This window comes from Diabrotica virgifera, chromosome 7 (genome assembly GCF_917563875.1).
Source record: "Diabrotica virgifera virgifera chromosome 7, PGI_DIABVI_V3a".
Taxonomy (NCBI): domain Eukaryota; kingdom Metazoa; phylum Arthropoda; class Insecta; order Coleoptera; family Chrysomelidae; genus Diabrotica; species Diabrotica virgifera.
The window spans coordinates 15,694,393-15,707,730 of record NC_065449.1 but is presented as its reverse complement, the minus strand read 5'-3'; the positions used below and the strand labels follow the sequence as shown (position 1 = coordinate 15,707,730).

General features: G+C 34.2%; 1 protein-coding gene across 3 annotated transcripts in view; it reads right to left on the bottom strand.

The window, feature by feature from the left end:
- Positions 1–13,338, bottom strand: part of LOC126887968 (stromal interaction molecule homolog) — a 149,322-nt gene that overhangs the window by 101,946 nt on the left and 34,038 nt on the right. For all 3 annotated transcript variants that reach the window (XM_050655927.1, XM_050655929.1, XM_050655928.1), the window contains one exon: positions 915–1,147. In XM_050655927.1, coding sequence (XP_050511884.1) covers positions 915–1,147 — 233 coding nt within the window. The remainder of the gene's footprint in view (positions 1–914; positions 1,148–13,338) is intronic.

Sequence of the window (13,338 nt, the reverse complement as noted above, 5' to 3'; positions counted from 1 at the left end):
TTGCATTGTGCACTAATTTTACAATATCTTGAGTTCTAATTGTCGGATTTAAGTTTAGTAAACGTTTTTTTTCTTCATTTTTTATTAAGGAACAGATTTTATTTGAAATATTTTTTTATCTCTTATAGTTTATGAACTAGAGACTTATAAACAATTTATAAACAATTAAATTGTTTATAACAATTTTTTGACCACTCGGATCGAAATCCACCCTCTAAATTCGTAATCAGCAGCCAAAAATTCATAAGAAGCCGTTGAGTTTGTCCATCAGAATTGAATAGGACACGGTGACCTCTATTTGGCGCCTAGGGCCTAGACTACAATGAATATTACGTCAGGTTCTCCAAAACTTCTATACAACTCAAAGTTGTAACGTCTGCGTCACAAACTTTGTTCTTTTATCCCTCCATATATTCTTCTTAGGATTGTTCGATCAAAATGTTTGAGCAGTAGCCATCCTTATTAAAATTTGAGGAAATTAATAAATTAGAAAAATACAGAATTCTGAATGGCCAACTTGAGACAATCCTCCCCTCATTCTGAATTTATTCAGTTAAAAACTATAAAATGTATTACTGTATAAATATTCGGGAAGCAGAATCGTAACCATAAATACATAATAATTTGAAACGTTCAGGCAGTCTGAATAGATACATTGTCTTGTAAAGTCTGAATACTACACCGGAATTGATTGAACGAGGTTTTAAGTCGGGAATTTAATAAATGTATTATATATAAATTATGTTTTAGTATAAATATTTTAATACAAATAAATTAAAAAATAAGTGTAAATAAATTAAAATAAAAAAAAAACTAAATAAATTAAGAGAAAAATAAAAATTGCAATATAAGACATTCATAAGAATCATGGATCAATCTACTGATTTGTACAATAAAGTCAAATATGAACTTACCTTGGTAAATTAGCACCAGTAACTCTAAATTCGATGAATTTGGGGACGTATTGGGGTAACTCCACGCAAGTCGTCAGCCAATCCGAAGTTTGCTCCACAGTCCAGTTGTGGACTTCTGATTTCAGCCACGCTTCCCATAATTCTTTGACAGAAATGTGATAGTCGTCGTTTCGGTGGAAATTCTTCTGCCTCTTCTCCGCGCCCGAATTGTACTTCAGTTCTTCTTTCAAAAACTGTAAAAAAAGATCATTGTTTACTTTTTTTATTCCGATCATTAAGTAAATTTTATCAGTAATAGAAATATCATACACTGTTCAACGATTGATAAGGATCATAATTATTATTTCAAATATTTTAAAAGTTTGTTCACGTCGTAGTATTTTTTGGTTGGTTACAGAAATCAAATTAATCACATGCAAAAATAAAATATTTTAACAAAATAATTTATTGAAATAAATTAACATAACATTGTGTTCTACAAAATCAAGAATAACGAAATAATTGGCCTTCTTCTTCTTCTTAAGGTGCCTATCCGTTCCGGATGTTGGCGACCAGCATGGCTATCCTAACTTTGCTTGCTGCTATTCTGAATAGTCCGGTTGTCGATGTATTAAACCACTTTCTCAGGTTTTGAAGCCAAGATATTCTTCTTCTCCCTGGTCCTCTCTTTCCAAATACCTTGCCTTGAAGAATGAGTTGCAACAAGCCATATCTCTGTTCATTCCTCATAACATGGCCAAGATATTCTAGTTTGCGCTCTTTGATTATGTTAATAATCTCGCATTCCTTGCCTATTCTACGTAGAACCTCAATATTAGTCACACGATCCACCCACGAAATTCTCAAAATGCGCCTGTAACACCACATCTCAAATGCCTCGAGTTTTCTCAAAGAAGCCTCGGAAAGTGTCCACGCCTCTACTCCGTATAATAACGTAGAAAATACATAGCATCTGATGATAGAGATTTTGGTAGCAAGAGGTAAATCGTGGCTTCTGAAAAGAGACTTCATCATTATGAACGCTGATCTCGCTTTTCCTATGCGTTGTTTTATTTCACTTGAGTGGTCCCACTGGCTGTTTATGTTGGTACCAAGGTATGCGTAGCTGTCGACCCTGTCAATTAGTTGTTGGTTAACCAAAAGCTGTGTATTTAATATTTCGCGCTTACTGACTACCATATACTTTGTTTTTTTCGTATTGAGATCAAGTCCGTATTCTCTACTTATATCTGATATGCGCGACATTATTCTTTGCAAACCATCTAGACTGTCTGCAAAAACTACAGCGTCGTCGGCATATCTAATGTTGTTCAGACGCACTCCGTTGACTAATACGCCTTCCTGTAGTTCTCCCAGCGCTTGCTCGAAGATACATTCAGAGTATATATTAAACAGCACCGGGGACAGGATGCATCCTTGCCTCACTCCTCTATCTATGGAGACTGCCTCTGTTAATTGGTCTTCCACTTTAATATTGGCAGTTTGGTTGTAATACAAATTATATATGATTCTCAAGTCTCTATCATCTACTCCCGCTTCTTTCAAGATGTTTATGAGTTTATCATGTTTTACTCTATCAAACGCCTTTTTGTAGTCGATAAAACAAATATACACTTCACAGTCAACATCCCTGCATCTTTGCATAAGCACTTGGACAGCGAATAGAGCCTCTCGGGTGCCTAAGGCATCGCGGAATCCAAACTGCGTCCATGATATCTGTTGTTCGCATTTTTTATATATTCTGCCATGTATCACCTTCAGAAACGTTTTGAGTAAGTGGCTCATTAGGCTAATTGTTCTGTAGTCTTCACATGTTTTGGCATTTACTTTTTTGGGTAAAGTTACGAAGGTCGACTTTAACCAGCTTTGGGGTATTTTTCCAGTTACGTATATTTTGTTGAATACGGTTGTTATCCATTTTATTCCTTGTTCATCCATAAGTTTTAGGAATTCTACATAAAACTGGTCAGGCCCTACAGCTTTACCATCTTTAGTTGTTTTAATAGCTGACGTGACTTCTTCAATGGTAATCGGGGGTCCTGTTTGGCATTCAATGTCTTCAATGGTATTCTGCCTTTCATCTGCAAAAGTTACTTCCACATATTTCTTCCACGTGTCTAGTTTTTCTTCCACACTTAACAGTGGTTTGCCTTGGTTATCTGCCAAACACCCAACTCTTCTAGGTTTGTATAAGCCTGCAGCTTCTTTAACTTTTTTGTGCATATTGAATGAATCGTGTTTATGTTGCAATTGCTGGATTTCCGCACACTGTTCTCTTAGTCGTGTATCCTTAGCTATTCTAATTGCTTTTTTGATATCTTTATCTATTCTTTTGTATAATGACATGTCCTGATCTTTGGACTTTCGCCTCTCTTCCATCATATCTAAAATCTCGTTTGTCATCCACGATTTCTTCTTTATTTTTGGTGGTTTGAGGAATTTCACACGTATGTCTTGTGAAACTGTATGCAACTTTTCTATCTCCTGGTCCATTACATCCGATTGAATAACGGTATTCAAGTTGTTCTGTATATACCGTTTTACACTCTGTTCTGTGTTTTGGTCTTTTAATAGCCTTATGTCGAATTTTGGATTGACACTACGTCTAACCTTCTTTAGCCTGAGCTTAATTTTGCCAATCAGTGGGTTATGGTCTGACTTGATATCAGCTCCTGGGTATGTCTTGACTGATGTTATGCTGTTACGGAATCTTTTATTAATCATGATGTAATCTATTTGATTTCTCACTATGCGGCCTGGAGTGTCTTGAGGTGATTTCCATGTATATAATCTTCTGTAAGGGAGTTTGAAGTAAGTGTTAGTAATCACAAACTCTTCTTCTGCCACAAATTCACCCAGTCGGTCTCCTCGCTCATTTCTTTCTCCAAGTCCAAATAATTGGCCTACAAAACTTAAATAAAAAATGATAATATTTTGTTGGGACCTCCTCATGAACGAATTAAACTTCTTACTCTATTAGGCATACTCTCAATTAATGCATTCAAAAACTTTGATCCAAAGTTGTCCATATGTGCTTCACAGCTTCACTTAACTGTTGAAGCGTGTGCACAGGATTATCTAACAAATTTAGTTGTCGTGATATAGCGGCCCAGCCACGTTCTATGCAGTTCATAATATCTGGTGACCGGGCTGGCCACTCCATTCTGTCAATACCGTGATGCTGTATCTTTCATTCACAATTCTTGCACGGTGGGGACGGGCATAGTTGTCAATAAGGACAAAACTTTCTCCGATTGCACCCGCAAATGATACAATAATTGGTTCTACAACCATATCTTTATATCTCTGAGCCTTCATCGTAGCATTTGTAAGAAACACCAAATCAAATACCACCTCAAACGTAAATAGAGCCTCCCCCAAAAACAGTTGTAGACGCCCTATAATGTTCGTTATACCTCTCTCCTCGTTCTCTCCAAACCAAAATACTACCATCGGAATTGTTTATACGAAACCTAAACTCATATGTAAATAAACAGTTTCTCCATTCGTTGATTGTCCAATTGCGTTGTTCCTCATCCCAAGCCCATGGGTTTCTCAATCCGCGATGTTTCCTAGTTCGTTCTGGATGATATGAACGTCTTCTTGCCCCTAAGCCAGTCATGCAACCTTCTTCTAATGGTTTGGTTTGAAATTATTCTTCCGGAGGCGTTATGTAATGTTCTATTGATGCAAGAAGCAATATACTGCGGTGGAAGAAGTGTTGCCCCCCCCCTGTTAACTTGTTTATTTTAAAAATATAAGCAAAACGCTCGGAGAGGTCGATTTTTAAACTAACCATAGTATATTATAGCATCAACGTTTCGAACTTTACGCGATTCCTCTTCAGGTGACAGCCGTAACTTTGATTTTTTTAAATGGGAAAGTACATCATGTGACACCTCATTTAAAAGCTCTTAAAATACTGAGTTTAAAAATGTGTAATACTTTAATCCTGTTTGAGAGCGTAGGCGCAAAATTTCGGTCGAATTCTTTCTAAATGCAATCATTTTTTTCGAATCCTGAAAAAACTAATAAATATTTTTGAAAAATTTAAACGCAGAATGAAATATTACAGTATTCTCGATGGTCCAAAGTCCCTGAGAACTCCTATAATATTTATTTTAACCCGGCACCTACCACGTGGGGTGCTACCACCCCATAACACATTTTTATCAAATATTTGGTATTTCAAATTTGGTAACCGAGCTGTGCGTCATAGTAGCTTTCTATAATATTAAATAGCATATATGTGTTAGTGTCTGAAGTGGTTTAGTGTCATTCTGAACTTATAGCTCTAAAGTCGAATTGGGGTGTCATCATCTGGCACTTTAAGTTTTAAATTTTTTTTGTATTTTTGATAAACAGGTCAAATTTACATTTTTTATTGAAATAACTGATTTAAATTATTAATATAGACTCTATACTCACTAAATCTTAATTTTTTTTAGATATTTTACTTGACTTCATTTATTATGGCTTGGTACTTGCTAATTTGCTTATAACACCTTTTTCATTTTATTTTTTAACTTTTATAACATTTTAGTGGCTAATAAGTTAATAAAACATGTTTATTTATATTCTTGTGTTACTCAACACATTATTTTGTTTTTTAAACAAGTAGATCACAGAAAATTTTTAAGGGGTGCTGTGAGCACCCCACGTGGCAGTTGGCGCCTTGCAAAGCCACGTGGCAGGTGCCGGATTAATAAGTCACAGTGGTGGAAAAAAGAGAAAATTTAGTGTGATGTTTAATTTCAAATATATCATTCAAAAGAAACTTTTTGTTTATTCTAAGGTACTGTCAGCCCTCGGTAATAATCTAATCTTTCATTCTGCGTTTAAATTTTTCAAAAATACTTATTAGTTTTCTCAGAATTCGAAAAAAATAAATGCGTTTAAAAAGAGTCCGACCGAAATTTTTGGCCTGCGATCTCAAAAAGGATTAAAGTATTATACATTTTTGAAATCAGTATTTTAAAAGCTGGTAAATGAGGTGTCACATGATGTATTTTACCATTTAAAAAAATCAAAGTTATGCCTGTCATCTGAAGAGGATCGCGTAAAGTTCGAAACGTTGATGCTATGATATACTATGATTAGTTTAAAAATCAACCTGTCCGAGCGTTTTGCTTATATTCTTAAAATAAACAAGTTAACAGGGGGGGGGGCAACCCTTATTCCACCGCACTGTATGTTGGGTTCTGTCTATAGTGTTTGTCACTCTAAGTTGCCAGTACAGCTTGTATAAGGCAATGCTTTTCAAATGAGAAGTGAAGGAACCGTGTTGCCACATAATTGGTACGGGCACCAGAGGTGGCTTTTAAATACAAGAATTTAACCCGGTCCGCTTCTCTAGCGCTGTTTATAAACTGAGGTTGCGGACTAAGCTGTAAGAACCTGTACTGACTTCTCATAGTGACAAACACTATAGTAATAATGTATAAACCTTTTCAAAATGTATAAACATTTAAATCGGAGAGTGCAGGAAGAGTCTATACCGGTTTCGGGGATTTTTTCCCCTCATCAGTAGTCCCATATCCTCTTCTCTCCAATTCAACCAGGTACCTCGATCTGTGCCTTCCCAGATTGCAAAGAAAGAAATGTCACGGATATCGTAGCGACATCTGCTATCGTAACTATTCGCGGTGTGCAAGTACTTGGAGGGGATACGAGAAACGATCGTGCGCGAATAGCGGAGAAATCTTGCAACTTTCATAAATAATTCATATTGTCAATTGAAATTGTCAAATTGACGTATATTTCATACCTACTGTCATTGAAGAAGAAAAATTATACGTTGCTCCACAATATTGATATGATATGCAAATATTATATAAAATTTGATTTAATTAATTGTATTTTGCTTGCAGTACTGGATTAATAATTAATTTTGTTTACTACATACAATTGTTTACCTTTTAATAACATAACCTCAGTCTTAATTTTTCTTCTTATAACGTTTTTGGGCTGTGGCCTTGACACTTATCCAGCAACCAGGACTAATGCAATTGACCAATACAATTAAAAGTGCGAAAAAAGTTGCTGAGCTATGAAACCAGGTGTCGTTTTTCCGAACTTGCACGGTCCCAATAGTAATAATTCGCACATATCGTTCAACAGGGTTGGTACTCCATTGTTGCCCTCCACCATGAACATATGAGGGTACACAATTTGTGAAACTTTGTGAAAAACCCAAACGTTGAGCCACTTCACGTTGCGTTAACGTGGATCCACCCCACAATATGTTGCATTTGAACAATATATAAACGCACAGCCTCCTACAGTTACCTGTAGGAGGCTGTGATAAACGTCTTCGAGGCATACGCATAATAACGTTGTCGATAAAAGCTGTTTTGGTATAAACAAACAAAAGTTGTTTTGGGATAAACAATTTCAATTTTGTAATAACTATTAAGGGGATAGGTAAATCTTGGTCCAATGCTATTTATATGCATTCATTTTTTTTCGAATTCTGAGAAAACTAATAAATATTTTTGATAAATTAACCGCAGAATGAAAGATTACATTATTACCGAGGGCCAAAAATCCCTTAGAACAAACAAAAAGTTTCTTTGGTATGAAATATGTAAAACTTAAAATCACACTAAATTTTCTCTTTTTTTTACCCCTGTAACTTATTAAAATAATAATAATAATAATAATAATAATGACTTTATTGCTTTTTTTCAAAAAAAAAAATACAAACTAGACAAACAGTAATAATTATAATAAAGCAAAAGGCGACGTTCGCTCTTAGATGATGTTCCTAGAAACACCAGCTAAGAAGCGCTCTGCCACGTAACCGCAATAAACATTAAATAAATAAATAAATAAACATTATAAAAGTTTTCAGGTATTTTCGGTCCTCGGTAATAATGTAGTCTTCCATTCGGCGTTTAAATTTTTCAAAAATTAGTTTTCTCAGGATTCGAAAAAAATGAATGCATTTAAATAGCATTGGACCAAGATTTTGCGCCTACCCCCTTAAGTGAAACTTGATGTTTTTTGTGCATTTTTAGAAAAGTTATTAATAATTAACTAGTTTTGATGGGAAATAAGCCACAAATTTTTTTTTGTATTTTGACAACGACACCCGATTTGGGCGTCGAAACGTTAATAAAATAATTTTTTTAGTAAAATTGTGGCTGCCATACATGGTAGGTATGTACATGTATTGGTATCGTTTGGTATTATTCAGGTAACAAAAAAATTTTTGCTTGCATGGCATTATACAGGGGTGAATGGAAGCGTTGTATTTTCTCCAAACTTTAAAAAATTCTGTGGAGAAATGGAAGAGCTGATTTTGTTTCATAGTCCTGTCATATTATCCTGGAGGCATCACTAAAATTTTGTTTTTTGAATTATCCGAATATCTCTTTTCTTGTAAGAACTGTACCATTTTTTGTAAATAAAAACACAGATGGACTCATAAAATAGAGGTTGGATTGATAAGATTAGAATGGCCCGCATGCAGCCCAGATCTTAATCCTATTGAGCATTCATGGAATGAATTTAAAAAAAGCTATTCGCCGTCATCTTAGGCCTCCAGAAAATTTGGTACAGTTATGGCCCTGGTAGAGGAATATCGGGCCATTCCTCAGGCACGGATAACACATCTTTATTCGATGCCAAAAAGATTCCCAGCAGTCGTTGCTGCAAGAGGTAGACATATCCGCTATTGAATTGTTTTGTTGTTAATTTTATTTTGCTTTGTTAATTTAGTGCGTTTGATATTTTTAATTAAAAAAACCTTCAAAGCAGTGTTTTTATTTACAGCTCTTACAAGAAAAAATATATTCGGATAATAAAAAGGAAACAAAATCAGCTCTCCTATTTTTCCACAGAATGTTTTAAAGTTAGGAGAAAATACAACGCTTCCATTCACCCCCATACAATGTCAAGCAAACAATTTTTGTTATAGACCAGGGCGCATCTGTAAAAATATTAGTACATTTGGACGTTGAGAGGTGACTCAAATTTTTTTGCAGAAATTGCTTGAAAATAAATCAAATAATAATATTTGAGTTATCCTCCCTCTTAAAAAGGTCCGGAACATTGTTTAAATAATCAAAATGTCAAAAAATGAAGGAAAAATTCGATTTTTTTCTTGGTTTTTTGATTATAACTTTAAAAGTATTCATTTCCGAGAAAAGTTGTAGTGACATAAAAGTTGCGTAATTAAATTTCCTACAATATAGAATTGGTTAAAAATTTAAAAAATAGTCACCCTTGTTGCAAAATAGCAATAATTGTGAAAAAACCATACAAAAACAAGTATTCGCATTTTACGATTTTCAACCATTTATGCTATACTTAGGACCTTCATATTTCACCCTGAAAAACTTTATGATACAGTAAAACAATACTTTAAATTTCATTAAGATCGGTTCAATAGATTTTGCAAAATAAATTTTGCAATCCAGCTTTCGTAAAAAAAATTCATTTTTTCAAAATGTTACAGGACTGCAAATAAAGCAGATAGCCAGTTGAAAATTTTTTTGCGTATAGAAGTGTACTGTACCTTTCATTTGCAATTTTAAATTTGCAAAATTAAAATTGATTAACACCACGGCGTCAGGAATTTTTTTAAATAAACATTAATTATTGGTGCTACGCGCAGGACAGCGGATAGTTTGCTCTGATTGGGCATTCCAATGACCTTTGACAATGATTTATACATTTTAATTTTTATTACATTTCGATATAAATAAATAAATTTGTTTATTGCAAAATAAAAACACATACTCTATCCTTTGAAATAACACTTTTATTAGCAAAAACTTTCTTTGTTCATATATTTTAACTTAAATAATAAAAGTTTATTATTTTTAAACATATGCAATTGTTTAAACAATATTTCACAAACAATAATAAAATTAGTTTGATTTTTGTGGAATTAAAATATTAAAATACAACAAAATATAGAGTAAAATAATATATTAGATAATGATTGGAAGAAAATTTGGTGGAAATCAACTTGTGTGAATCGAACACCGCTGTCCTGCGCGTAGCACCAAAAATTATTGTTTATTTCAAAAATTTTCTGACGCCGTGGTAATTAATCGATTTTAATTTTGAAAATTGCAAATGAAAGGTACAGTACACTTCTATAAGCAAAAAAAATTTCAACTTGCTATCTGCTTTATTTTCAGTCCTGTAACATTTTGAAAAAACGAATTTTTTTTGCGAAAGCTGGATTGCAAAATTTATTTTGCAAAATTTATTGAACCGATCTTAATGAAATTTACAGTATTGTTTTACTGTATCATGAAGTTTTTCTGGGTGAAATATGAAGGTCCTAAGTAGCATAAATGGTTGAAAAACGTAAAATGCGAATACTTGTTTTTGTATGGTTTTTTCGCAATTATTGCTATTTTGCAACTAAGGTGACTATTTTTTAAATTTTTAACCAATTCTATGTTATAGGAAATTTAATTACGCAACTTTTATGTCAGTACAACTTTTCTCGGAAATGAATACTTTTAAAGTTATAATCAAAAAACGAAGAAAAGAATCGAATTTTTCCTTAATTTTTGACATTTTAATTATTTAAACTAGCGGTTCTCAAACTTTTTGAGTCATGTACCACCTACAGTTCTTTTTATTATTTTTGGTATCACCTATATCAGTGGTTTTCAAAGTTTTTGAGGCATGTACCACCAAATCCTTTTAAAATTATTCTTGGTACCACCTAACTGAAATATCTGTCGAGCTAGGTAATCTAACTGACTATAAATATGCTGAATTTTGGCTGTGTTTTTGTGCTTTGTGTACCACCCCAAATAATTATATGTACCACCAGTGGTACATGTACCACAGATTGAGAACCCCTGACCTATATGATTAGATTGTATTACCAAGACTTACTAAGTACTACTATTTTAATTTTTCGTGTGTTTTGTGTACCACCTCAAATAGTGATATGTACCACCAGTGGTACATGTACCACAGATTGAGAACCGCTGAATTTAAACAATGTTCCGGACCTTTTTGAGAGGGAGGATAACTCAAATATTATTTGATTTATTTTTAAGCAATTTCTGCAAAAAAATTTGAGTCACCTCTCAACGTCCATCTCAAAACAGATGCGCCCTGGACTATTACCGGAATAATAACAAACGACATCAATACATGTACCTACCTTTAGGCGCTGTATTTAAAAATCGATTTATTTCTGGTGTTGTCCTGGTCTATAATACCGTCTTGGTATATTCTTTTTATAGACGCCCATTATCATTTTCACGGTAGAACAAGTGAATAGCACCGCTAATAAAAAAGAAAAATAAATCTGATTCATATAAAACAAGTCTGGGTCTACAGTTTGCCGAACAGTTCACAACATTGGAACCAGTTCAAAAGAATTTTTTTTTTCATAAGTTGTGCTTACAAATTAGTTGCCAATTTTAGAATGGTTTCGACTGGCTGGTATTTCAGACATTTAAGTTCTATTAACATGCTATTCATAATTGTTATTTGTACAAATTTTGGTATTGATTTGATAATTTATTAGTGATTCAATAAAATTGTGTTTTGACTAGGAAAGTTTTGGGGTAGTTCTGATTTCTTTCATTATATATGGATTTTGGGCTGCTGAATCCGAATATGAGGTTTGCGGACAAAATTTCGTGACGGAACATTGAAAAAATCGCGAAAAAAGCGAAAAATTTCTGGTTTTTCTCGCTTTTTTGCTTAAATCTCGAAAACTATTAACTTTTAGTAAATGATCTGTTAACATAAATTAAAGTACTTAAAATTCTCTACAAATATCACTATTTACTTTGTTTTTCAGACGAACCACTCGGTCTAAAGTGCAAGTTGAAAATTGCGAATTTTGAATGGTCTCTGCAAAACCCACTTTATTTTTTATTAGAATGCTGTCATTTGATAAATTTCTCCTAGATTCTTATAAATACATAACACATTTCTACTACTTATAAATAAATAAGAATCATTTCCAATATTTCTTCTTTTTTTAATGACAGAGTAAGATTAATTAAGCTGTTAATAGCGTGAGGTCGTAAAAATTACAATGATGTAAAAATGATTAGCGCTTACTTAAAGAAAGTTGAGGAGGATAGGGAGCAAGTTCAAAGACGTTCTACTGCACCACCTTTTAATTTCAAAACTCAATGTTTTATGTGTGGTCTCGTCATAACACTTGAGTTTATAGAACAGCAAAGTAAAAAGACAACCTACCGCAATATGGTGTATCAGGTTCGAGTTTTAAAATTTAAAGAAACTGTTATAAAACGAGCAAAAGAACGTGATGATCAGTATGGCAAAGCCATAATCAAACGCCTTTTTCCTGTCTCAGACTTAGTAGCCTCTGATTGCCGGTATCATAGTTTATGCATGAGAAAACTGTAAAATCGCCCAATCACTCAAAAAAAGATTAAAAAATCGGGTCCATCTGCCAATGATCTTGAAAGAGCAATGCAAGATGTTTACAAATATTTAGAGAATAGGGATGGGAGTGCCAATTTTTGCTCGATGAGTTGATCGACCAAATCAAGGGTAAATATCGTCCTGACAAAAAGACAGCCAAAGCTCATCTACTCAAAAAATACGGAAGCGATATAATTATTACCATGTCCCGAAACAAGAAGTCGGTCGTTTGTTTCAAAGACACAGGTTACAAAATCTTGAACGACGCTTGGTACCAACAAGCGTTAAAAAATGAAAAAGAGGAAAGACTACGGATTGTTCAGACGGCTGCTGCCATTATTGTTGAGGATGTCCGGAGCCAGGTTTATGAGACACAGGAATACCCCCCACCATCCACCGGATAAGTTTTTAGAAGGAAATGAAGAACTAATTCCTGAAACACTACGTACATTTATGGAAAAAGTTGTACTTCATAAAAAACGTGGAGAGTATGAAATCTGGAAGAAAAAAAGCAACGCGCTTGCTCATAGTCTTGTAGCGGCGGTAAGGCCCAGATCATTCGTCTCACCGGTCCTTGTAGGGTTGGCTGTGTTGCTCTACAAAAAATACGGATCAAGAAAATTGGTTGATGTAGTTTCCTCTTTGGGGTTTTGTTCATCCTATAAAGAAGCTATTTGTCTGAAAAAATCAGCAATCGCAGGCGATCCGCAGAAAATTGACCAGCCGTGCTTTACACAGGAGGTGTACGATAACACTGATTTTAAAGTACATACAGTCGACGGATACAACACTTTTCACGTCATGGGTGGCATTTCTTGTATTGCACCAAAACATGCAGTAGCACCTAACCAATCCATTCCTCGGTTAAAAACGAAACTCACGCCTGAGATGTATGCAAGTCAGGGAGCTGTTCAACTAGTTCATTTTGAAAGGACAAAACCTCAAGGTTTATCAGAAATCAAGATAATAGATAGATACGAAGGGAATGTTCACACCAACTGAAACTGTGACTCCATCTGTGCCTGATCTTCTGTGGCTC